The sequence below is a fragment of the Colias croceus genome, chromosome 1 (assembly GCF_905220415.1).
Source record: "Colias croceus chromosome 1, ilColCroc2.1".
Lineage (NCBI taxonomy): Eukaryota > Metazoa > Arthropoda > Insecta > Lepidoptera > Pieridae > Colias > Colias croceus.
In genome coordinates, this window is record NC_059537.1 from 8,804,315 (window position 1) to 8,831,290 (window position 26,976).

At 33.7% G+C, this 26,976-nt stretch overlaps 2 protein-coding genes across 5 annotated transcripts; both read left to right on the forward strand.

Annotated features, from left to right (window-relative positions):
• The first annotated feature begins 37 nt into the window (after window positions 1-37).
• LOC123693416 (sialic acid synthase) lies at window positions 38-4,262 on the forward strand. Its single transcript, XM_045638507.1, has 5 exons — window positions 38-359; window positions 991-1,206; window positions 1,435-1,782; window positions 3,353-3,503; window positions 3,838-4,262. Exons 1-5 carry the CDS (start codon window positions 231-233, stop codon window positions 4,041-4,043), a joined length of 1,050 nt encoding a protein of 349 aa, XP_045494463.1. The 5' UTR covers window positions 38-230; the 3' UTR covers window positions 4,044-4,262.
• Window positions 4,263-5,870: 1,608 nt separating this feature from the next.
• On the forward strand, window positions 5,871-26,837 carry LOC123693125 (myosin heavy chain, striated muscle). Of its 4 annotated transcripts, XM_045638091.1 has the most exons (42): window positions 5,871-6,578; window positions 8,712-8,818; window positions 9,312-9,458; window positions 10,156-10,170; window positions 10,414-10,511; window positions 11,708-11,905; window positions 12,205-12,363; window positions 12,477-12,731; window positions 12,826-12,989; window positions 13,151-13,304; window positions 13,773-13,955; window positions 14,961-15,092; window positions 16,442-16,532; window positions 16,938-17,065; window positions 17,159-17,335; window positions 17,613-17,737; window positions 17,818-17,959; window positions 18,039-18,278; window positions 18,350-18,503; window positions 18,587-18,910; window positions 18,997-19,157; window positions 19,275-19,400; window positions 19,522-19,746; window positions 20,143-20,460; window positions 20,552-20,723; window positions 20,814-20,940; window positions 21,028-21,142; window positions 21,225-21,383; window positions 21,670-21,891; window positions 21,979-22,107; window positions 22,377-22,541; window positions 22,825-22,980; window positions 23,080-23,178; window positions 23,291-23,443; window positions 23,611-23,748; window positions 24,279-24,427; window positions 24,784-24,901; window positions 25,057-25,160; window positions 25,551-25,713; window positions 25,794-25,897; window positions 26,198-26,297; window positions 26,524-26,837. In XM_045638091.1, the coding sequence occupies exons 1-42, from the start codon at window positions 6,391-6,393 to the stop codon at window positions 26,584-26,586; spliced, it is 6,447 nt and encodes a 2,148-aa protein (XP_045494047.1). In that variant the 5' UTR covers window positions 5,871-6,390; the 3' UTR covers window positions 26,587-26,837. The 4 variants fall into 4 exon arrangements, with proteins under 4 accessions (XP_045494047.1, XP_045494061.1, XP_045494055.1 ...); XM_045638105.1 differs by lacking the exon at window positions 19,522-19,746; XM_045638099.1 differs by lacking the exon at window positions 10,156-10,170.
• Window positions 26,838-26,976: the final 139 nt, after the last annotated feature.

Below are 26,976 nucleotides of genomic sequence, written 5' to 3' on the forward strand. Positions count from 1 at the left end.
TTTATCAATTATCATGCGGAGTGGGTACCATGACGGGGCAACGCGCACTAGCGCGGCGGGCGCGCACCGGGCTGCCCGCTTTTATATTGAATTGACCTTATTTACTCAATCAAAACTTTAACGAAAGGTCGATAAACCTTTCCATTACAATTTGTGACTCTCAGTTCATTATTAATACTCCAAGAATTGCTGTTTGTAAACTATTCCATGGGACAGTGGCCGCTACAAAGATGGTTGAAGTGAAAATAACAGGCGATATTAAAGTTGGAGGCAACAATCCTTGTTTTATCATCGCCGAAGTTGGACAAAATCACCAAGGTGACATTGAAATAGCGAAAAAGCTAATAAAGGCTGCCAAGGTAAGTTCCGAACTCTTAAAAAATATAGGACAATAAAGTTAAGTCTTTGTTTTGTAGAAGGAAGTGTAGTTTGTAGAAATAACAGGAGGTGTTTTGCAATGAAGATTGAAGGCCTACAAGTATATAATCAATGCTATGTTAGCTAATAGACAGTTTAAACCAAACTAGTTCCTAGTTTTTATTTTTTCATTTGCCATTATAAACTCTTGAATATCTTATCTTTTTTCGATAACTGGTGGTTTGATTCACTTACTTACCTATACATACACAAATACCTACTTATACACCTCAATCAATAATATCTATTTTTATCATTAATGTACTTGCACCTCTTTGTTTTATTATCTAGACTAGATTATTTTTTGCATTTAAAAATATGTTAAGTTATGCAATTATATTTTATTATCAGTAGGTATTTCCGATTAAAATCTAGTTGTTATTGCAAATCTTCACTTTTATCTATATTTTACGAAACTAGGTATAAATATTGGTTCGGTATCCAACAAAAATATTTTAAATCTGATAATAAATGCATAACAATATCTAGTAACCTAGATCCTACATCTTAATTTAACCTAATAAATATTTTTTTGTAATTTTTGTAAAAAGGCGAATGGTATGTGATTCACAGGATGCTGGAGCCAGTTGCGTCAAATTTCAAAAGACATGTCTCAAAGAAAAGTTTACCAAAAAGTACCTTGAACGATCATATGATAATCCAAACTCTTGGGGAAAAACTTATGGAGATCACAAAAGACATTTAGAATTTTCAGAAGCTCAGTATAGGGAACTCTTTAAATATGCACATGAAGTTGGAATTCCCTTTACCGCATCGGCTATGGATATGGTAAGACTTTTTTCATATCTGAAGGGCACTTTATTGTATAAGTTTGTAAACAAAGAGTAGGTAAATGAACAATTTACGATAAATAATGAGCACGCTCATTATTTATTGTTTGATATTTTTCCGCACATATGTTTTCTGTTTCTTCGAAAACAACCCGAGCACTATATTTAGACAAGATCTGTATAAAAATATTATTAGTGACTTTTACACGACCTTTACATTTTTCAGGTATCATTCGATTTTCTGGTTAATCTAAAAGTGCCGTTTATAAAAATCGGATCCGGAGACTCAAATAATTTATTGTTTTTGAAATATGCGGCGTCTAAGAAAATTCCACTTATAATATCGACAGGAATGGTAGACAAATCCGCTGTGAAAACAATTTATGATATTATATCGGCAGAACACAAACAATTTTGCTTGTTGCACTGTATATCGGCGTATCCCGTGCCTTTCGAAGACTGCAATTTAACTGTCTTACAAGATTACAAGAATACATTTGATGTTCCTGTGGGATATTCTGGTCAAGAGTTGGGAACTGCAGTGGCATTGGCAGCAGTCGCTTTGGGAGCAAAGGTAACATTTTTTTATTGTACCTACTGGCTACTATAATATAAGATAAAATGCAACAAAATTGAATTACAATTTATTCATAGAGATTAGAAACATAATTATGGAATATACGTTTATTGATACGCAAATGTTATGATTGGTGGTGCTAAAAGACATTCTATAATAACGATTTTCGTTGCTTTATTGTAATATGATATTGGCAATTTGACTACCTGATAGTAGATAGGGAGGCGAGGTAGCTAAATGGCGTAATTCAACGGCGTCGTCGAGACTTATCAAAATCGAAAGAAAAAATAATTTCGAAAAGAAAAGCTTCTATGGTAAAAACCATTTTAGCGGTGGTTTTGGCGTGTACGGATTTTCAAAAATGTAAAAAAAAACAGTTACTTGGGCATTCTCGAGCGCGTCAGATATTCATACTACGTATGCCCCAAGTGCCTCTGATAACAACGGTACACTAATCTGCCGGTTTGCGTGGTGGGGCTAGGCGTATAAATTCGTCAAAAATGCACAAAAAAAAAATTTACTCGAGCGCGTCAGATTTTCGGAAGGGGTGTTAAGTAGGCCCCAATGAAGCTCCCCTTAAAAAAACTGACGATTACGGCGTGACGATAAGTTACGATGAATTATTGAAAATGCAGAAAAAAAAAGTCCTTTTGAAATACTCGAGCGCGTCAGATTTTCATAGGGGAGGTTTATCTCGGTATCCTGAAAGCATATTTTCTTAATCTGACAAAAATGTTGGTGGGTTCTCTTAATCTGACCGAAAAAGGTTTGTGGGTTTCTTTTTTTTAATCATCGTTATTTCATATCAATCTTTCTTGACACCCTCAGTTTTCGAGATATACTCAAAAAACCGGGAGTTTGAGTTTTTATAATGCCTCAAGTAAAAAAAGTTTTAACTTTCGACAAAAATGAAAAGAGACCTTTTTTTGTAAAATAAAATTACCTTTTTTGTTTATTTAAACTTTTTTTTTTGAAAAAGTAAAATTCGCGACTTATATGCTGCAACGCGTTTTTCGGAAGACGAAATGGCTCCTCCAGACTTCCGGTCATGCGGAAACCGGCAGATTTTGTATTTTTAGTAAGTTTTAGATTATATTCTTCAAAATAAAAATAAAAACAATCGCGCTCGAGAATGCCGGATTAACGTTTTTTTTTTACAAGTTCGCGACCCTATAACTCGGCGGCGTCAAGGACTAATGGTCAGATTAGTTAAATTTAGTCTTAAAACACTAAAATCAACCCCCAATATCTTAATCTGACGCGCTCGAGTATTTCAGACTATCGATTTTTTTTTACTAATCTGATCGTCTATCCTAGGCGCACGTCACTACATATAGAGCTAAATAGTTAACAAGGTTGTTCTATTAGGTCTAAGGTATCTCTCATATCTTAAACTGCCACGCTCGAGTATTACAGAATATTCCCCTCTTCGCCTCCCTATCTATAGATTTCGAGAGCCACTTTATAAAAGGAAAAGAAAACACAGTATCAAATTAATTTGCTAAAGTTCATTTACTTTCTGACTCTTCTGATAACACTCGCCTTTATCTTATTATTTGCGTTACAGGTCTTAGAGAAACATATAACATTGGATAAGAGTATGAAGGGTACAGACCATGTCTGTTCTTTGACTCCAACCGAGTTCAAACAACTAGTGCGAGATGTCCGCGTTATTGAGGCGTCTTTGGGAACTCCTATTAAGAAAGTCGTAACATCTGGTTAGTATTCTTATTAACAGTGGTATAAAAAAATATAATAATCGGTGATAAAAATATGAATAAATTTAGTGTTTTTCTTTATTTTGTCAACTATCCAGTTAATACTATCTTGTTATAAAAATTCGGTTTCATATAGGACAATTTACATTTTTTCGATAAAAAAAGTAAAACCAAAATTAATTTTCGGATTGAAGTGACGGAGAAATGAGCGGAACGATTTTTTTATTGAATACAACATATAAGCAAAAAGTAAAATCAAATAGTGTACATAATATAATCTTTCTCTTTCGAGTAGCACACTAAATAGTAAATACTATTACTTGTTTATTTCCAGAAATACCCTGTATCGATAAACTCCAAAAGTCGCTCGTCATGGGTTGCACGAAAAACAAAGGAGAGATAATTTATCCTGGAGATGTAAAGATCAAAGTAGCCGAGCCTAAAGGTCTGAATGCTTTACACTTTGAGGAAGTTATTTACAAGACTCTCGTTTATGATAAGAAAGAAGATGAACCACTTAATGAGGGTGATTTCTGTTGAAAGTATACCGATTTGAATACTTAATATTGATGGCTAAGATTGATGGCTGCTCAATGACAAAAATGTATGCTCATAAAATATAGTTATAATCTTACCAATAAAATACAAAATAATATAACAAAAAAAAATATGTTTTTAAGTTAACCACAAATAATCTAGTAATTGTATGATAAGTTTATATTTGTTATGTATTAAAGTAAATATAATACTCGGCCGTTATAACTGATGTTTTATTTATCTTAATTAATGCTAAATATACACACACCGGCACAATTAGCGGAACAGAAACCTATACGTGAGAACATCGTCTGGGATTTGAACGAATGGCAGCAGGTTCTCTTTACTGATGAGTGCAGAGTTCTCTTAAAACAGATCGATGGGAGACAGCGAATATGGAGACACAGAATAGAACGCCAAATATAGTCTAATTTTGAACACACAGTGGCTTATGGTGGGGCTCGATTATGGTTTGGGGAGGGATATGTTTGAGAGCTCACACGGAGTTAGTGATAGTCACAGGAGGGACCATGACAGCAGATAAGTACATCAGAGACATTTAAGAAGAACATGTTTGTACCATTTGCCCCATTTATTGGTGACGACTTTATTCTAATGCAAGATAATGCTCGGGCTCATAGTGCACAATCGGTACAGGCATATCTGAGCCACGTAGGTATACCGGTGATGCAGTGGCCAGCAAATTCCCCCGATATGAATCCGATAAAGCATGTCTGGGACTTGCTAAAAAGAAGGGTTAAATCCAGAATGCCACCCCCCAACAATCTGAATGAACTTGGAAACGCATTACTTGAGGAGTGAGAGCGGTTGCCTCAAGAAATCATCGATAACATAATCTGTAGCAAGCCCAGACGAATGGAAACCGTAATCAGAGCAAGAGGGGGAAACACTCGTTATTATTTTTACTTTAATTTTATTGTCAAATCATTTAATGCTTACTTTTTTTTATTTTTTTGTGATGGTTCATAATCATCTAAAAATTTCACTTATTTCAAATTTCTTTATTTTTCAATAAAAAATAACGAAGACTTTTCAAAGTCGTTGTTAAAAGATGTTAATCAACTTGTTATTTGGTGTCTAATTACATTTTCGTCAAATATATGCGTTATTATCTCATAGTCTCACTTTTTTTTCTGTTCCGCTAATTGTGCCGGTGTGTATATAATATATTTTAATCGTTAGATATATCCAATCCAAAATCCAATGTAACATCATTTTTGCTATAAACTTATATCAAAAGAACCGTAGTACTGGTTAATAATAGGATGGAAGTCTATAAATACATTAAATGGTGTGAAGAACACTTCACAAATAAAAATTACTAGCGGTTCGCCCCGGCTTCGCCCGTGGTACATGTTTACGTTTTCTCTACATAAGAACCATCCTCGTACTTCAAGGAATATAATAAAAAAAGAATTATCGAAATCGGTTCAGCCGTTCTCGAGTTATGGAATTACAACGAAAAGTGGCATTGATTTTTATATATAAAAAAATTATTATATTGGCAAAAGTTTTCCATGTCTCTCTTGACGTCAACCTTCATTCACGACCACGTGTTCATTGTAAAATTAAACTATTGACGTTAACCAAACATTTCTACAATTCCATTCCCACGAACTGCTTTAAATGTAAGCGGAGCTAGCTGCACTCTTTGAACGCGCAGTACCTATGCGTGCGGGATGCTCCCTGACGTATATATGTTATAAACACCGACCGTTTTATTTTTATTGACGGTGAGAACAGGAGCGTGTGGTCCAGCAACGTGTGGTGTAATAGAGCATAAGTGGCGCAGCGGTGCGCATTGGCAAGCTGCCCGTGAAAGTGCCAGTCCCCGGAGCACCGGCCAGACCGACGCCTGCGCCGCGAAAGCTTTATCCTTCGTGCCCGACCCTTAGCTCAATATCATACAAAAACCGGAAAATATAATTCAACATTTTATATAAAACTGTCAAGAAAACTATCAATCAGCAACATTTGATGTGAAAGCGTATATTGTTCAAGCTATTCATGAGTTAGTCCATGCAGATATAGGTCGCCCGGTTTGATTCTGGCAGTGGGATATTTTTATTGTGCGGTGCAGACGAAAGAGTGCCACGACCACGTTGCTAGTTAAATGTTATTGCCTAACTATTAACCACAAAATTCATTCCATAAACTCTATAGATTACTGAAGTAAGTTCTAACTTCTAACACGACTCCGGGGTATATACCTAGGTGCATAAAAGGGAGGTATGCATTGAAGTGAAATGATTCAGTCAGTGGCATTTATGTGAAATTGTTGACATTTGTAAAGTGCATTTGAAGGGAGTGTAGAAAGTGTGCAGCAAAAATGCATCATTTATATCCGATGGCGAAGGGTGACCCGATGTGCCCTTTGGGTTTCCACCCGCAAGTGCGGTGGCCGACTCGCTGCAAGCGGTGTTTCAGAGATTACAAGGAACACGGTGGACGGAAAAGGGACGATGATTTCACTGCATCCACACCAAGTCTCTCTACCTGGAACTCGCCAACATCACGGTGAGCGCGATAACTGAATATTATGACTGTGTATTATTCGGTTAAAAATACTCCTCTAATGCGTTTACGATATTCTGTATAGGTACTTGATTACCTACATCTCATTAAGTTATCTATGTTTATCCTTTTTTTTATTTACAAATGTTACAATACATGGGTAATGTGCCATCAATGGTATATTACCTATCTAATTAAATTTCCCTGGTATATCAAAGCATTTCTCTACGTTCGAGTCATGAAGATGCACGTTCCCAAATATTATCTACACACTCCCATTTTAGAGAGTAAAGAAGGTAAGGTTTAATGTAGGTACTTACCCTCGATAAATCATAAATGAATGCATGTTGCATAGGTACGTACAGTGTACACATTACCTAGTAGACAATAATATAGGGTACCTACTTAAGTACCACATTCTAGGGAATCGTTTAACAATTATTATACCTACTTATATACTTAAATGGACATTTCTTTAATTTCAAATTCTAAAAATAAATGTTTTACTTTTGGAATTTCTTAATCTTTAGATTCCGAATACAAATCTCGTTTTCATCGCTGAAAATTAGTTCAAGTTCATCTCATTTCTAAACAGTGAATGTGACTCATATCTATTACTACATAGTAGGTAAGGAACTAATTACCTCTACAAATGTAATATTTAGTAGCAGGTATGTTAAAATAGGTTAACAATACTGAAAATATTACTGAAAAATGTACTTACTGTTCAATTTTAAATAGGTTTTCAGGCTAAACAACAATACATGAAAAACGTACTTATTGAATAAACTTCTCCCATTAAGTTTAGGTACTTTATTTAATGAAATTATGAAGAAATAATAATATGTATTGGAAAATGTTTATAAACATGCCTATGTAATATTATTTTTAGGACGTTTTAAATACGGGATACCTTTAATATGGTTTACATTGAAACATGAATAAAATTACAATGTTGATCTTACAGAAACAGTCTCGCAAATTCATAATACTGTGTGAACAATTTAAGTACAATAATGTTATTACCTTCAACCGTGGTACCTACATGTTTACGTTTTCTCTCCATAAGAACCATACTCGTTCTTCAAGGAATTAGGAATATTATACAAAAAGAATTAACGAAATCGGTTCAGCCGTTCAGGAGTTACTTATGCGCTTACCAACATTTTGCAATTCATTTTTTTATATCTACAAATATTACTTGAGTTATGAAAAAAAATTGAATAGTTTGGATCTTAGAGCATTAAGGTCTGGATATTCAAGCGATCGAATGCAAAATTTTGATCAACACATTTCTTTTTTTTGTGTTAAGTATATACCTAAGTAAGTATATTGAAATCATAGTTTGAAATAAAAATTGTGTGTTAAAAATTCTTCCCATGATGGATTGAGTTGATTTTCATCTCAGACCAAAATAATTATACACGCTAGGAACATGATTTCGGGATTTTGTTTAATTCAAGAGATAAAATCATATCTAGAGAATATCTGGAGATCTAGTGTAATTTATAGTTTTATTGCTATTTGAAGATATATAATTTTCTTATGCTGCAATACATACTTGTAACTTGTGATTTTATTCGCATTGAAATTTCAATAAAAAGGGTCCGAAAAGTGTTCCGACTTTCGAGTAGTTAACTACTAAAATAATTTAATTGAATGTCCTTACTTGTTACGACTAGTAGTAATGGTAGGTACAGGACGTTTTTATGGACCGATGAACAGATTTAAAGAATCCGAAAGAACGTAAAAGCGATATTAGTCGTAAAAGATAAAAAGCAACATGCTCGTCAGTTGTGAGACCATAAAAAGAGAAACGTGGCACAATTCCAAATTCCTGAACGATTTCTCGGATTGTTTGCATTACTCCTACCTAGTAAGATTGACGCAATAGTTGTCCATATAGAAGCTTTGTTACTTTAATACATTTTAGATGCTCAACTCAAATATTTAGTCGACTCGTGCTTATTTCACAAACATATTATGTTGTTTCTATGAATGATGTTTCATATCCCCACAGCATATTCAGTATTTACAAGACAAGCAAAGAGAATGAAAACATAATACAATAACACAATACAACAAATACATACATTCAAATAAAAACAACGCATTATATTCTACTTCATATTGTAGAAGTCGTGATGAAGAGAATGGCGCAGACGGTGAGAGGACAAGCCGCGGCTGGTCTTCAAGCGTTAACCTCAGCTACAACGAACCTGCCAAAAAAGACTCTTCGTCAGGTAAAATATTAATAACTCTTTGTATTTGACTAAAAATACCGTCTATTAGGCGATTCATTCCGAAGCTAAAAATGCCAATATGAAACAAAAAGATGAGTACTGTACAATCTGTCTCGTCGTTAGTCATACATCGTTTTAATGATCAAACAACACTCATCTCTGCTTTATGAATTAACTCGGCATTATATCGTAAAATAGATTTAAATATAACTACTACCAAAATATACTTTCCTGGCTCTAATGGGTTATGAGAACAATCTCTTTGTGTAGGTAGGTACATTTATTTTAGAGTCGAGTATGTTTCGTCACCAATTGGGCAAACTCGCATAGTGATATGCACTCCATTCCACAGATGATTAAACGGAAGCTGTAGAATAAAAACACCATCAGTAGTTATCCACTTTGAAAAACCTTTACATTGCCTTCGTAAATCCAAGGCTAACAATGCGAAAAAAATAATATTTCAGGATATAATACCTCAAACATTTCACAGGGTCTAATAAATCCACGGCGTGGACGTCGACCCCTGACTTGGCAAACGAATCAGAGACCGCGACTGCGGTCACGGTTAACCTTAAATTACCGAAGAGGCGGTCTACCGGTCCACTGCCTTCACTGGACACCGGTCAAACTAACAATGGTAAGGTCTCATATTTCTTATTTGAATTTTTTTTCCTACACGTTAATTGTGTAAAGGCCCATAGTACATTCTTGGATAGAATTGTAATTTGTACTTACAACAATAAATACGAGTAACTAAGTAAAGGGTTTTTTTTTTAATTATGTAAATAGTAAATACATATCATACAACAGGATCATATAATATTTAAATATCTTATTAATGTACCTTACCAATTTTGGAACAAACGTTCTTTCTATTCTATTCTTGATCTATATATTAAAATAACGATATATTTAAGGGTAGTTAGACTATAGGACATAGGTAGCACATTCAAGTAATGATACCTTCACTATATGAAACTCAAATGAATATATCATTATGTACTGATCTGATAACAGAGATAAACTAAGTCTTAGGAGAAGATTAAGACTAGAAACTTTTTGTCACGCTTTTGCGGACGCACTAAATTATGTTTTCAGGAAAAATGGAATGAAAATATGTCTGGATATTTTTACGTAATAACGTGAATGTAATATAATAATATTGCGTAACGATCATGTTAATCAAATCGTAAACATAAGTAAACAAATCTTTCAAAAACACTAAAAATCAATAATATAAACCAAAATACGACATTAATCATTTAATAGTTCAATAAGATATGATTTATTACTGTAACATAAAAACTTTAATGAATATCTTCTTTTATTTACAGCTACACATATATATGGTAAACAATCTTGGAGTACCCTGTAATATAACATTTTGCTATATTCCTCATGTTCTCCCACGTCATGCGTACTGATTCCCCCTCTGCCTACACCCACCACAATTAAATGGCCTAAGATTTATAACAGTTTGTAATAAATGATTGAGCTTATTAGCATTAATGAGCTTTTATACTGATTAGGCTTTGCCCTTTTTCATCTTTTGTGTAGAAGATTTTATCCTCCCTTAAATTGTGTATTGGCAGAATCCGTAACAGTTCGTCGGCCATCAGCGTCGCCGCCACCGACCACCGCACAGATCACTATCAATAAGAATGACTCACTTGCGGAACGTGTTAGAAAGGTATACATTTTATCATTGTCTTTGTCTATATGTGTAAAGAAGGAATGCATATAGGACAGTGCCAAGAATTTTATTTTGATTACTTTCTCACTACTTCGTTGAATCATTGTTATATTACGAGCGGTTTAATTAATCCACTTTAGACAATTTAAGTATTTATAGAATACAGGTGCAATGCTTGAACTCTTACTGAACTTCAGTGAACAAAATTGACGACTGATATATTTTTAAATTTCCTGTTTGTTCGACGTTGGATTCGTTGATTTGATAAGATAATATTATAATTAGGTAAAATTTTGAACATGAATTCGTGCCAGATGAATTCTCGGCAACAGCAATACGAATGCCATTCAAAAATAGAATTATTCAACAGAAAACAGAACATAGGTAGTTCGCCTACGCTTTTATTGATTTCCGATAGATCTCACGAATAATTTTGAACCAAAAACAAAACATGTAAACTGGTCTCCCTGTATCGCGATATAAATGTGGAGTGCGGCTTCATTTAGGTCAGCGCAACAGACGGATTGCCATAGCTTTCAAGCGTGTTTCAAACCAATGCTAAAAATAACCGAAAGGTCGTCACCATTTTAACATTTGGCACTGTAAATGACATTATAATTAATTATATAAGGAATTGATCTTTAATTAGTTAAGTACCACTTTACTTTCAACACAAGTTTGAATAAAGTAATCATTTTATTCAAATAAAGGTTGATTAAAAGGGGACTTTTTTGGATGCATTAAATATAGATGATAGAGTTAAGAGTACCTTCACTTAGCTTGCATTAAAATAAGGAAGCTCATGATCATCTAATATTTAATATATATTATAAAGGCGAAAGTTTGTATGGATGTATGGATGTTTGTTACTCTTTCACGTAAAAACTTCTGAACCGATTACAATGAAATTTAGCACACATATAGAGGGTAACTTGGATTAACACATAGGATAGTTTTTTATCCCGGAAATCCCACGGGAACGGGAACTATGCGGGTTTTCCTTTGCAAACGCGGGCGAAGCCGCGGGAGGAAAGCTAGTACAATATAAAATGTCGTTTCAGAAAATCTTTTAGCAATAAAATAATATATTGTGACTCACTCATATATAATCATTTATACATTTTAGAGACTTAAATTTAGTTACCTATATATTTTTTTTACTTTGAAATCGGTCTCACATGAGAATCTCATAGATGCAGTTAATGAAGGCCCAAAGCAGTTTTGAAAAAGAATCAAGTCTAGAAAAGGAACGTGAAAGAAGAAGTCTATCTCGAAGTAAAGAAGAAGAAAAACCTAAAGCCAAAGAAGAAAAACCTAAAACCAAAGAAGAGAAACCTAAAACGAAAGAAGAAAAATCAACTATTAAAGATGATGTCAATTTTATGATGCAGGTACTGTAATTCTACATCATTTCATACTTTTAATTTTTGCATAATTACTTACGTAGTTTTTCAACAGGTTCTACTTGAATACATATGAAAAAGTTACCTTTAAAATAATTACATAATATCATCAGGGATAGGTTATTAGATCCGTTTACCACTAGCAGACCGTTAAAGTGTCACCGTAGAACCAAGAGATTCTGGTTCGATTTTCAGTAATGACTACAGAAAATGCTAGCAGGACACAGATTATCTCCTTTCTTTTTCAATAATTTTTCATCAATCAACTTTTTATCAAAATATTACAGGTCAAAAGCAGCCGTAGTCCAGCACGTTCAAAACCTCCAATACGTGGTGGGCCAACACGTGATAAAGAAGAAACGTCAGATGACGAACATAGTCTCGCAGGCACCACCACCACGGACACGGAGACAACACTTATTGATGGAAATGCTAAAGAGATGCAGGTTATTAATTTAGACTATTAATACTAAAAAATAACAACTAAACCCTAAGCTGCGTCTTGTTCTTTCGCGTATTATGGACTTCTATACTCAATATTATTTTTATTTTTCCTCAGGAACAAATCGAGAGTTTAAAATCAGAAGTTGATTTACTCAAAAAACGCTGTGAACGAGTTGAAAAGGAGAAAAGCGATATTCTATTGAGGAGATTAGCAAATATCGACACTGTTAACAAATACTCAATAGGTCGATCTTCTGAAGTACTAAAACTACAACAGAAAGTCAATGATCTTACTACACAGAATGAAGATTTGAAGGATGAAAAGAAACATCTTTCACTCAGGATTAAAGAAGTTGAGGCTGAACTCGAGGTAAGTTATAAAATAAAAAAACATTGTACATTTTTTGTACAAAGAAAAATGTATTAGAATATCGTGATAACTGTAACAAAAAATTTTTTTCTAGTCTCGGCCATCTGTTGAAGCTCAAACGCGACAGATCGAACAGTTAAGAGCGAAACTGCTTGCTGCTGAAACGTTATGTGAAGAACTTATGGATGAAAACGAGGATATGAAAAAAGAGCTCCGGGATCTTGAGGAAGAAATAGAAGAAATGCAGGATACTTTCAGGTTGGGAAATAATATCACGTCGATTGAAATAGCAAAAACTATTTCGTCAGAAAATAATATACTTTGGGTCATATATTGCGATAAATTATGTTGAGTCTAATAAAATTTGTCATTGTGATTTTTTTTTTACTTTAATTTATCTTTACTTGTATTTTGTACAGAGAGGATCAAGCAGACGAGTACTCATCTCTCAGACGGGAATTAGAACAAACAATTAAGAATTGCCGAGTATTATCGTTCAAGTTAAAGAAAACTGAGAGGAGAAATGAACAGTTGGAGCAAGAAAAAGCAGACCAAGAAAAGAAACTTTTAGAGGTATATTACGAATACTTTTGTCAAGTCAAAGATTCTATAGATTACTAGCTTTCCACCCGCGGCATCCCCCGCGCAGTCAAAGAAAAACCCGCATAGTTCCCGTTCCCGTGGGATTTCCGGGATAAAATAAAACCTATCCTATGTCCTTTCTCGGGTATCAAAATATCTCTATACCAAATTTCATGCAAATTGGTTCAGTAGTTAAGGCGTGATTGAGTAACAGACAGACAGACAGAGTTACTTTCGCATTTATAATATTAGTATGGATTTCTGCTACAACGTTTGTCGCCTTTGTGGGCGCTAGAAAATATGAAATAATTTTACAAAATGCTTAGGCCTATGAAATCATACACCTTCCGCTCTGCCGTATAATAGTTTTGTGCTGTTAAACGGCGTCAATACTTTGATCATTACTAACTTCATTCTTATTAGAACATTTTTATCAAAATCAAGTGTCCTAATTTCCAGATAGTTGGTGGTAAGGATGGCATGGAACGCGAAAACCGTATAAAAGAGCTAGAGCAAGAAGTGGCCCGATCCAACGAAGTTTCTCTGCGGCTTCAACGGGACCTGGCGGAGGCCAACACCAAGCTTGCCGCCGCTACCGGGGCCCCACCAGCCAATCTCAAGAAACAGCCACCAACAGACGGCGTAAGTATAAACTACTAGCCGTGCCCCGCGGTTTTACCCGAATTGCTTTGCTCCTGTTGGTCTTAGCATGATGATATATAGCCCCAGCCAATCTCAAGAAACAGCCACCTACAGACGGCGTAAGTATAAACTAATAGCCGTACCCCACGGTTTTACCCGCATTGTTTCGCTTCTGTTGGTCTTAGCATGATGATTAGCCTATAGCCTTCCGAGATAAATGGGCTATGTAACACCGAAAGCATTTCGGATTTAGAATTCAAATCGGACCAGTAGTTTCTGTGATTAGCGCGTTCAAACTAACAAACTCTTCAGCTTTATAATATTAGTACAGAAGCATAGATTTACAATTAGCTGTTCGCCCCGGCTCAGGTAATAAGTATCCTATGTATGTCTTAGTCCTTTTCCTGGTTCGAAGCTACCTCCACACCAATTTTCAGGCAAATCAGTTCATAGATTTTATAGAAATGGAATAGAATAAAAATTAAGCTTACATAGAGTAGTGTGTCAAGTTTACTCTATTGTTACAGATATCATTACATGTAAAATTTAATCATAAAAATGCGTTAAATAAACGAACAAAAGGACTGAATATTCTTTCACTTCATTATTAACCGACTTCAAAAAAAAGGACGAGGTTATCAATTCGGCCACTATTTTTTTTTATTTTTTTATTATGTAAGTACACCGATTACTCCGAGGTTTCTGAACCGATTTACGTGATTCTTTTTTTGTTCGATGCTGGATGGTGTCGAATTGGTCCCATAAAAATTTTATTCGAATAGGCCCAGTAGTTTTTATTTTATGAGCATTTTTGTCTGTATTTGTAAATGTTGCAACTTGTGCAAGTTTGAAGTCGGTTGTTTTTAACGCAGTTATCACTTGTTAATTCGTTTGGTTAGATATTCTGTACACAAAATAGCATAGTGTAAAAAGATACGAAATTTAAATAAATAACTAGCATCAGAAGAATGAAATTTATTTTAATGAAATGTATTTATTTTACAGAAAAAAGTATCTCGCTCCTCGCTTACACGTGGAGGTAGTCAAGAGGATCCCGCGCAATTACTACGCGATCTGCAAGATTCGTTGGAAAGGGAAGCTGATTTACGCGAACAGTTACGCAATGCGGAAGAAGAGGTATCATTTTATATTATTACGACCTTTTAAAAAAATAACGTATCACTTTATACATCACCTCATTAAACAGCTTGTTTATTCACTTTTTAACACTTTCAATTAATAATTTATTGATAAGAATCATATAGCTATAACAATATAAAATTTAGTACAAAAACCACAGCCAACTGGCGTGAAGCCAATTTGCATAAAATCGAGTCAACAACGGCATTAAATGGAGAAACACTTTGTTGTAGGTAATGTTATTATCATATGTACACAATGCAATTTGTCTGTGAAATCAAATTTATTTTTTTCATAGATAGTAAAATATTTAACTTAATTATAAGTCAAAAATGTTTAAAATCAATTTAACGATAGACTTTTACTACTACATAGCTTCATCCAATTCCTTCGTAATTTCTATATTATTGAATTAAAATTTAATCTTAACTGTCGCATTGAAGATAAAAGTAGAAGTTACTTGTAAATTAACTTTGAAGGACACTTAAAACTTTTATTTCATGGTTAAACAGGTAAATAAAAATCAACCTAGCTGCCATGACAACAACTTGTCTTCGCAACTGAAATATCTTCCGTCCACGCAGCTCCATTCTTCTAGTAGCCAAGCTGCCAATGCGTCTGTTAACACTGACACTCGTAGCATTGTCGAAATGCAATACGAACTTGATAAAAATCTAACTTTGTCGAATATAGGCAAATTATTATCAATTGGTGTAAATAGAATAACACAGTCTCCACAGGATTCCATATTATCCTACGCTGAAGGCTGTCAAACTGATATTATCATGACACACGATGTGGAAACCCATACTTCCAAGATAACTCTCGATTCGTGCATACAGTGCGACAATAATGCTATAGATATGTTCACTCAAACCAATATAATTTTTTCAAAGAATAAAATTCAACAGACTGACGATTTCTTATCAGCTGTTTTTACACAAACAGATTCTCCTAAAAGTTATGAGACGGGTGTGCAAACTTCGGCTTTAACTTTTGATACTAAATGTGTCGAAGTTGATACAAATATTTTTCAAAGAATTGTCACTGATACATCAGTTAAAATTCCTTCTATGATAAATGAAAACACGCAAACTGAAGAATCGGATTTGAAATGTTCTAGAGAAAAATCAGACAGTCCCCCACTTTCACCCGAAAAATCAGTAGCCACAACCTCAAATCAAATCGCATTTCCCTATGCGCTATTTAATCCATTGGCAGCGAGGTTACCCATTGTAGGTACATAAATTAACCATTTTATTTATGTTGCATATAACAGCACTATCATTTAAATCGTAGATTCATAACGCTGATCTATAACTAAATTAACCAACCGATATTTTCAGGCAAATAACTTGCGTAAAACAGCATCAAGAGTTGAGGACGACAATGAGTCCTTGCTACTACAGCTGAAGAAAATGGCTACCAAAGCCAGAAGTACGTCAAACTAATTATGTTATTGAGAATCCTTGTTTGTGTAACCCCAGTCACCGAAAATCATTGTTTTAATCCGTGTTTCATACTTCATAACATTTCCATTCTGTGTTGCTCTCATTCCCTTGACCCTTTACCCGATTGTTATGTGGTAATCTTGTTAGATCGTAAAACTGTGATTGCCGTTACTAACATGCTTTCTCTTTAAAGTACTTCAACAAGCAAAACTTCTCTGGTAGCCATTTTCTCCGGTTTAGCTTTGTAGCTAAGATAATATAAATCAAATTTATATTTTCGCTCTTGATTTCATTTGTTTTTTTATCATTACTAAAACTTTTTTATGTATTATTGGTGTATTTGAAAATATTTTAAAATATTGACAGTTTTACAGTTAACAACTGTTTACAGGTCGTAAACTATCACCAACTGCTCCAAATAACAGGCTTTCAATTGAAGCACCAAATGAAAAAGACGAAGGTATATCTGATGAAGAGGATCCTGCTGAACTGCGTCTTCTACTTGAATTAAACGAACAGGTAACTACCAACAGTCTAAACGTAAAAGCAGAATATAATGTGGCCGTATATTTTTATTGTTGATTATACTCATATTTGCTATTTATAAAATAGGAAGCTGCAGTGTTACGCAAAAAAGTAGAAGATTTAGAACAAGACAAAGAAACTTTAAAAAAACAAGTGAAAGATCTCACAGAAAAAGTTTCAAATGCAGCCACCAAACCCAATGCAAACACAGCTTTGCGCCGAATCACTAATAAAAGCGGTAATTTAGCAGAAGAAAAAGTAAAGGTAACATAATATATAACCCTTCATAATATAACAAATTGTATTGTACGTTGAATTGGATAGTCTCCGGATTATCTTCAGAACCTTTTTTTTTAAACGTATACTTATGGAAAACCATTATATATGTGGGTGTCATTGTTTTTATCCCGCGGTAACCCGAGCGGAACTGGGACAATCGGCTAGATAATAACAAAATCCTTCTTATAGTATTTTAATATCTCCTACTTTAATGTTACTACAATTTTGTATATATTTAAAACAAGATTTATCATAAATGCAGGTCCTCGAAGATGAAATAGACGAACTTAGAAAGAAACTAATAGAGAAAGAAAGAGACTGTGAAAGATTACATGCAGAATTAAGTCTAGCCCATAAAAAGCCAAAAGGATCATTAATGAAGAGCAAGTAAGTTCTACTAACTTCTATTTTATATAAGATACTATCATATACGTCTACGATATTTTAAATTATTGTCATGCGTGTAGGTCGTTAGATGGGGATCAGCAGAACGTAGATTTAAAACGACAATTACAAGTTATAGAACAAGAAGCTAGTGTTTTGAGAACGAAAACACAAAGCCTCGAAGCAGATAATGAAAAATTACAAGCAGAAAATAAACGTTTACAGGTAATGTATGATCACTCAGATTATAAAGTCAAATGTTATGAAATTGTATCTATACATTATATTAACATACAATTTTCAGTTGCTCAAAGGTGCTAAGACATTAAAGACCGATAAATCATTAGAAACATCAACTCTCAAAGTTACTCAACTAGAAAAGGAATTAAAAGAAGCTTTAACTAAAATAAAGGAATTAGAAACTAATAAAGACGACAAGGGAGAAAAGAAAGTTAGATTTAGTAGTGAAATATCAAAGAAAGAAGCAGACAGTTTGAAGCTGAAACAAGAAGAATTAGATAAATTAAAATTAAATTATAGCAAAGTAAGTAGACAACAATAAACATACAAACACAATCTTAAGTATCTATAATCATTTTTTTGTGTATTTTATAGCTCGAAAAAGAGAAAACTAAACTTCAGACATCACTAAAAGAACTGAAAGACGATGCTATGAAATCATTCAAGGCCAGGACGCCGAAGAAGATCACAGACTTAACAACTAAATTACAAATGAAAAAGATGGTGGAAGATTTGGAAAATGAAATTGGTATTTTTAATAAATTTTTAATCGCTATGTTTGTTTGTTAGAACAGTATTTTGATATCTTAACTAATTAATTCTTTTCTTTAGGTGAACTATACGTTGTAATGAAAAATGCTGGTCTTTCGTCTGCGGATGTTAATATGAAAGCACAAATGACCAAAGATATTGAGGATATTAAGACGAAATTATCAAAGAAGGAATCCGAATTTACAAATGAAAAAAATCGTTTGCAAACCGAGATTGGAAAATTAAAAGACCTAAATACTAATATTGAAACTGAAAATAAATCACTACAAGAGAAAGCTAAAGCTCTTGAAAGTGAAAACAATAATACTCTGTCTGAAAATAAGAAATTAAAAGAGGAAATAAAAAAACTAGAATCCCAAATTGATAACTTAAACACTAATTTGAGTAAGAAATGCATCTTAATTTTACCTTTAATATACAACATTACAATAGTACCGAAAATAATTTAACTAATATTATATTATTTTTAGAGAAAACCGATTCTCAAAGTGCTACGCTTACAGAATGTAAAAAGAAAATCGAAGAACTTAAAAAGGAATTAGAGAACAAAGATAAAGAAGTTGAAAAGTTAAAAAAGCAAGCTGAAGCCCTTTCAAGTTTAGAGCAAGACAAAAATAAATTGCTTAAAGAGGTTTGTAACAAACAATAATCTAACTTATATATAGACTTAATGATAAATCTGGAAGAAATTCGATATTCACAATAAATAATATTAACTACTTTAATTTTATTTTATTTTCATTTTTAGGTCGGGGACAAAACAAAAAAGATAGGTGAGTTGGAAAAAAAAATAAAGGACACTGAAGATAAATATAAGCGAACAGAGAAACTGTTAGCATCTCGAAAGGATCGTCTGTCTAAATTAGAGAAAGAGGTATGTGCATCATTTTATATATTAATTGCATTTATAATGTTGTTGTTATAATTTATATAGTTACATTAGTATATAAGCAGTAAGTAAATAAATTTTATTATAAATAATACATTATCAATAGCTCTCTGAAGAAAAAGGCAACGTTGAAGCGTTGAGTGATGCTAAGCGACGAATGTCTTTTGAATTATCAAGCGAAAAGGAAGAAATACAATCAAAATTATTCAAGTCTGAAAACAAGTTTAAAACCTTAGAAACAGATATGAAGAAACTAAAAGCTGATTACGAGAGTAAAATAACTAATTTAGAATCAACAATAGCTGCCAAAGACATTCATATAAAACAACTGGTATTTTAAAAATAAAAGCTAATCAAAGCGCATGTACCAATCCCCGATTTAGCATTTTTTCCTATTTAGCACACGAGCATGAGTAAACCCCACTGTGGAATGTTTGTTCCGGAGATTCGGATAGACATTAAAATCACAGTAAATTTAAATGTGATCTCGATTTTCTCCATAAAAACCTGTGTATAGTAATGCTGACCAACCCCTTTTTAGAGAAATGAATAAATATATCCATGCTATTTTTCACCTAGGTTTAGGTTTGCTTTGTTAGCCTGTAGGCCAACCTCAGATGAAGCATTTAGAGTCTTTGTGTATCCCTAAATACGCGTGATAAAGCATGGCGTTTCTACTGCATCAAAATACTCTTCTCTATACTAACTAATGTATTGAACTTTACAGGAAGATGCTTTACGCGACACATCTAACCAAAAATACGATGAAGCAATATCATCTGTAGAATTGGCTCAGATTCAAGAGAAATATGACAGTACAGCAAAACAACTACAAGAGAAACAAGAAGAGTTAGCTTCGACTAAACAGGAACTAAGCAAAATAGAAAAGGAGTTATCAGCTTCGAAAAATGAATTATCGCAACTCAATTCCACTATTAATAAAGCTGAAATGACTAAGAAAGAACTCGAAGAAAAATTAAAAGCAGAACAGAAGGAAACCAAATATTGGGAAAGCAAAACATCCGAAATTGAAACCGATTTACAGGTTAACTTAAAAATCTATTGTGTTTCTAAAATATTTTAAAATATTATCTCGATCTTAAGAAACAATGTACAAAATGATCATCTTGTTTTAGGCGGAAAGAAAGAAGCTAGAGCGCATGCGTACATCTCACGATAAGGACACTAAAAATAAAGAAGCAGAGTTAGCAACTTTAAAAGGAAAATTAAAAATTCTCGAGCAAACCTCAGGAGCTGGTGCTAAGAGAATCGCAGAACTTAAACAGGAATACGAGGACACAATCAAAAGTTAGTTTAATGCAATATGAATATTTTTAAGTGAATACAAGAACGGGGGAATCTGTTCCTATAAAAATATACATATTGTTTTATTTACAGAACTGGAACACAAAATAGCTATGGAAAAGGCTGAGTACGAAGAATTAACTGGTAAATATGAACTTTTAGAAGAAGAACATGTAGTTACAAAAGCTAGACTAACTGTTGAGAAAGAACAAGCACAAGGGTAAGAAAATATTAATTATCTCGTATTATTCATAAGCATAATGTTTTAGTTTTATAGCTTCTAAATAATACTTTAAAATTATTTTAGCGACTTAATACACGCCCAAAAAGAACTGAATACAACACTTACGGAGCTTAAAACACTTCAAGAGAATTATGATACACAATCTTCTGCTTGGCTTAGTGAAAAAGCAACCTTACAGGTATTTTTTTTTTAATATTAATAAATTAATAACAATACTAGCAAGATTTTATTCAAATTTTGATTACCTCTTACATTGGTAGAAAGAAATATCATCTTTACAAGATCGTCTATGTGGAGGCGGTTGGGAAGTTGAGAAGTCACGGTTAAACACAAAATTAGAGCAACGTGAGAAGGAATTACGAGATGCAATAGAAAAGCATGAAGTTTTGTCACATCATCACGAGATTGCTAAAAAAGAGGTAAATTACCTACTTTTTTTTAAATAATCAAAAAATACTTAGTTAAGTACTTATTAGTAATTAGCTGTGCCCTGCGGTTTTAGTTTTTACACGCACTGCTCCACTCCTGTTGGTCTTAGCATGATGATATATAGCCTGTAGTCTTCCTCGATAAATGGGCTATCTAACACCGAAATAATTTTTCAAATCGGACCATTTGTTCCTGAGATTAGCGCGTTTAAACAAACAAACTCTTCAACTTTATAATATTACTATAGATTAAAACGTTTTTATTGTACAATTTCAGTTGGATGAAGCCAAACGAAAACTAGAAGACTATGAAAAAGTAAGCAAGGTTCAAAGGACTCTTACTGCAGATAATGCAGAACTTGAACGAGAACTTAACACATTAAATACTCGGTTAGAACAAATGGAAAAGGCTAGAAAGAACGAAATTTCAGAAACTAAAATGAGATACGAAGGCCAAATGAACTCAATGCGGGATGAGTTGAAGTCCTTACATAATCAAGTAAGATATTTATTAATTTTGTAATTATTGTCTAACAATACAATATTTTTGAACTAAATATTTTTAAATAATATATTTTTCTTTCAGGTGTCTAGATTTAAACGAGAACGTGATAATTACAAACAAATGCTTGAATCAGCTCAGCAGACTCTGACCGATATGAAAAATGGCAACAAGACAAGACCTCCAAGAGCCTCTATATCGAGTACAGATGATGTAAGTTACATTGTGATTCGTAAACTTATTATTATTGTAATTATCTCGTCTTCATCATTATTGTGCGTCATAATATAAAATATAATTTTTGTGAGAATTCCCGTGAGATTGCGTCATTTTCCCGAGATAAAAAGTAGCCTATGTCCTTTCTCGGGTATCAAAATATCTCCATACCAAATTTCATGAAAATTGGTTCAGTAGTATAAGCGTGATTGAGTAACAGACAGACAGAGTTACTTTCGCATTTATAATATTAGTATGGATTTCAGGAGGAATATCGCAACAAGGTAGCGACATTAGAGCAACAAGTAGCATGTTTAGAAGATGAACTATGTGAAGCAAGACTGTTGTCTTCTAAACTTAACACTGAACTTGTCAGTGAACGATCATCGGCTGAAGTTCGGTTAGCAGAAATGCAGTCACGCATTAATGAGGTAAGTTACGAATTTATATTTCTTTGTATTACCTAATATTTATATAGATTACTAGATTTCTGTCCGCGGCTTCGCCCGCGTTTTCAAAGGAAAACCCGCAAAGTTCCCGTTCTTGTGTGATTTCCGGGACAAATACCAAATTTCATTGTAATCGGTTCAGTTGTATTTGTGTGAAAGAGTACACAAATACTACTGAACCATCCTCCATCCTCACAAACTTTCGCATTTGTAATATTAGTAGGATTGTTGTGAACTCTTTTCGATACATTTTTGTAATTTCCAGTACGAGGAAGACCGTCTTTTATCATCAGGAAGAGCCCGTGTCTCTGGGCTCGCTACTCGTATGGAACTCGCGTGGCACAAAGAGAGAGATGAACAACAACGATTGCTGCAGGAAACTTCCACACTCGCCAGGGATCTGAGACAGACTTTGTTTGAGGTAATTCGTAATTTCACCAAATTCAAAACTACATAGTTAACTACTTAAAAAGTTAAAATTAATTATCAAAAAATATTTATTTTTAATATTATCTTTTAGTTGGAACGAGAGAGAGAAAAAGAGAGACTCGACATGAAGAGGCGTATCGATCAAATAAAACGAACTACGGAAGAAGAAACTGAAGAAGCTAAGAAGAAGGTAGTGTACTCTCTAATTTTTTTAGTTTTAATGATGAAAAAGGCTGCTTTGAATTTGATTTATGAGACATGTCTGCTTTATAAGATAGTCTAATAAAAGTTTAATTTCACAGGTGTCAGAATTACAGTGCGATCTATTAGAATTACGTGACGCCCACGCGAAGCTTCGTACAGCAAATGAGAAATTGAGGAGAGATAAGGAGCGACACGATCGCGACCGAGATCAAAATAAATTACTCGTCGGATCACTCAAACGGGCTCAACAGGTAATTGTTGCAAAAATTCAACAAATGGAAGGGAAATTTTTATTCGAACAAGTTAATGAGGAATGATATACCTACCTGCTGTATTTTGGCCAATTTTAAACATGCTTAAAAATATATTGTCATCTGTTAATTATTATTTTTTACTTATAATTTAGTATTATTTTCAGGAGGACGACCGCGTAATAACTCAGTTATTAGAAACAATAGACGATCTTATAAAACAGAGTCCTGAATTATTCCGCAATGAAACACCAATTAAACCTGAGAAGAGCCTCGCGACACCAACTCCTCCTAGACGAAATAGAGTAAGAATCGAATACGATTTTTTAAGTAAACACCCTATTTACAGCACGTGGTTATCCAAAATCCTTTACACATTTTTGAGAAAGGAATCATTATTATTTAGTTATAATGATCCGTCTGATCCGTAGAAATCTATTACTGGCTGGAAATATATAATATTTTTAATTTTCAAGTTAATAACAAAAAAACGATTCGGCTTGTTTAGATGCATACCTATACTTACGTATTTTGATTATTTTTTTACGAGAATAAATTTTTGCATCATCATTTCACTATAATCGAGTAAGTGAGATTTACTGAATTCGATTTATGATCGAAACTGGTATAGTTAATTAGCCTCCAGCAAGGCAATATGAGGAGTAAATGTGAATTTCTACACTGTGCCAATCTTTATTAAAATGATAAAAATGACGTGACCACGCTCGCTGTAAAGTGTTTGAAACGTCGGGAAAATAAGTATAATGAATAAATCGCGTTTAAAATCCGTAAAAACTTGTTTAATTTCTAGATCTAAAACATGTAATTCTTCCAGTCATCAAAGTCCCGTTCCCGTTCGGCGACGCCCGAGCACTCGACCGCAGAGCTCGTACCGACGGGCACGCGCTTGTTGCGGCTCGCGGACGAACTGCGCGCTTCACGCATCGCGGAGAGACAGAGACGACAACTCACTAATGCTAGACGGTACGTGTTTAGGCTAAAGCTCGCCTAAAAAGCGATATACGCTCCAAATTATTAATTATCCACGTATTTTCATAGTCATAAAAACGGAGTGTATATAAAAAGGAGTAAAAAGCATGTTTCCCATTTTATGTTCTTTTTAGATTTCAATAACATAATCATACGGTTTCTTAATTAGTGGAATGAGTACAACATTATCTTTAAGCTAAATCAACTATACAGTATACAGGTACAGGTACAAAATAAAATTGTTCAATTTGCGATAAATGGAAATGATATTATGGGCTAAGTGAAGAACAAAATAAAAATTCATAGATCTATTTTATAAGTGCGAACTTAATGTACTAATATTTCAATAGTGCAATGTCTACTGAGCCTCGTGACACCATGACAGTATCATCGACTTCGAGGGCTCCATCACGAGTACCTTCCCTCAAGAAGCGATCCATCTCACTTGAGCAAACCACTAAGGATCAGGTAAATTACTACCAAAATGAACGTTTTTAAACCTATTCAATTGTTTAAAAAAAGTAAAAAGCTTCGGATATTCGAAAATGGTGTTAAAACTTATGCCCTGGGTGTAAGTATATTTATAAGTTTTATTAATGTTAAATTTTATTTACATTACATAGTCATCAATTTGGAAAACGGTTGACGACAGCAGTGTATCTTCAATGCAATCGCTAGACGGTGACGACAGACTATACACAATGCAACGGGATACTAGTCTAGACAGGCGAGTAAAACACACAAATGATAACCACTTCCTTTTTTTGAAGTCGGTTAAAAATATATTATTACTATATTTACCTTATTTGAAGGATGATTTCAAAGCCTAGCCAAGAGTGAGAAGGCAATATGTTAAAAATATTTTCATTGTGCGGCCGAAAACACGAGCAAAAACAAGTATTTTTATAGCTTATGCATTATTTTGGTACGATAGCTATATCAGTGCTATGTTCATAAAAATCCGTTCAGAGTTTAACAAACATTGATCCATACATCCTTTCATATCTATAAATAGGTAGTAGGAACTAAGAATGTTCATATTAAACATTCAGATCAATTCCATAGAATTTTTATTATATTTTCTCTAATAATAAATAATACATTTATTTTATTATAGTCGTTTATCTGGAGGTTCAGCCCAGAGTGAAGTGTTGCCATCTGAGAAGAAAAAGAAGAAGAGTTTATTTGGCAAGTTAAAGAAACTGACCAAATCACGATCCATCGATGACCACGTCGACAGCGAAGCGGTTGATTTTAGACCCATTGGGAATGTATCGCAGGTATTTTATGAAAAATTCTATAAATTTTATGATTAAGATGTAAGATGTAAATTCCATTATCGTTCTTATTTCTATTACAGCAAGGTTCAGATTCAGATATGAGCGCAACGGGGAGCAAGCAAAATTTACGTGGAAGAATATCGGACATGTTCAGTAGAAAGGGGCAGTTATCGCGTGGAAATAGGTAAGAATAAAAAAAAAGTTTTTTAGCAAATTTTACAATTTTACATATTCAGATCACAATTTTGCTCTGCCTTCTGAACTAGGTTATTACCTGTGTCTCAGAAAACAGTGCCTTCCCTAATGAGTTCATATAAATATTACCCCTTACTGCAAGAATAGTTTCCTTAGACGTTGCTTAATTAGTGTGTGCATAAATAAGTTGAAAATTTATTAATTCAGGCTATTTAGATACTAAATGTAGTAGGATACAAAGCGAAAATAAACAAGAATGCTTTAAATTGATTTTTTATTAACTTTACAGCAAAGAGCAAAGCCCTGACACGGGCTCTACGAGTGGTTCCCGGTCCATACTACGGAACGCTAGCTCGTCTACACTGCCACGTAGTGCTACTCTAAATACGGTACATTATTCAGTTAGCTACTAAAGTAATGTATTTAAAAAATAAGTTGTTAATTCAAGAAAACTCCATGTTCCAAGACAGGCTGTACTACTAGACTTGGTACATAAGGAAAACTATTAGTGTAATGCTAGCATCTCATTTATGAAATGTGTAGTTGTGTGTAAGCTATTTAAACTTGTTGCATTGATAAAAAGTTAGAATTGTAATCTAAGTGTTATATTTACAGACTGAAAGTCAAAGTTCAAGAGCTGCGAGCACCACGCCCGGAACCAAAAGGAAAGGGAAATAAGCAGACAATTTTGTTTATCTTCATTATATTATATCCACCCTCCTTTAATTATTCCAAATAGCTTGTAATATCACAATACATATCAACGATAGAACTACCGGCGAAATATCTGTCTATTTTACAATGTATCTTAAATGCCAAATGGTCTACTGAATCTATCAATTTTAATCCAATTATTACGCCACAAATGTTTGCAACCCCCAGTTTTTGTGTATTTACCTTTTTAAAAAATAAACGTTGATTAACATAAACATGCCTTTTATTGATTGAACAAAATATATTCGTACAAAAGCGCACACGTACAAGTGTAGAAGAGCGTGATCTTCACAAATAGTTTAATTACAATTTTAGCTACGAATGCGTCCAATCGACTCACTGTACACACATTAA

Coding starts and splice junctions, on each gene's coding strand:
- LOC123693125 (XM_045638091.1), top strand. CDS start 6,391: ATGCATCATTTATATCCGATGGCGAAGGGTGACCCGATGTGCCCTTTG. Junction 19,401..19,521: donor TGTCTAAATTAGAGAAAGAG/GTATGTGCATCA, acceptor CATTATCAATAG/CTCTCTGAAGAAAAAGGCAA. Junction 20,724..20,813: donor ATACGAGGACACAATCAAAA/GTTAGTTTAATG, acceptor TTTTATTTACAG/AACTGGAACACAAAATAGCT.
- LOC123693416 (XM_045638507.1), top strand. CDS start 231: ATGGTTGAAGTGAAAATAACAGGCGATATTAAAGTTGGAGGCAACAAT. Junction 360..990: donor AGCTAATAAAGGCTGCCAAG/GTAAGTTCCGAA, acceptor TGTGATTCACAG/GATGCTGGAGCCAGTTGCGT. Junction 3,504..3,837: donor TAAGAAAGTCGTAACATCTG/GTTAGTATTCTT, acceptor GTTTATTTCCAG/AAATACCCTGTATCGATAAA.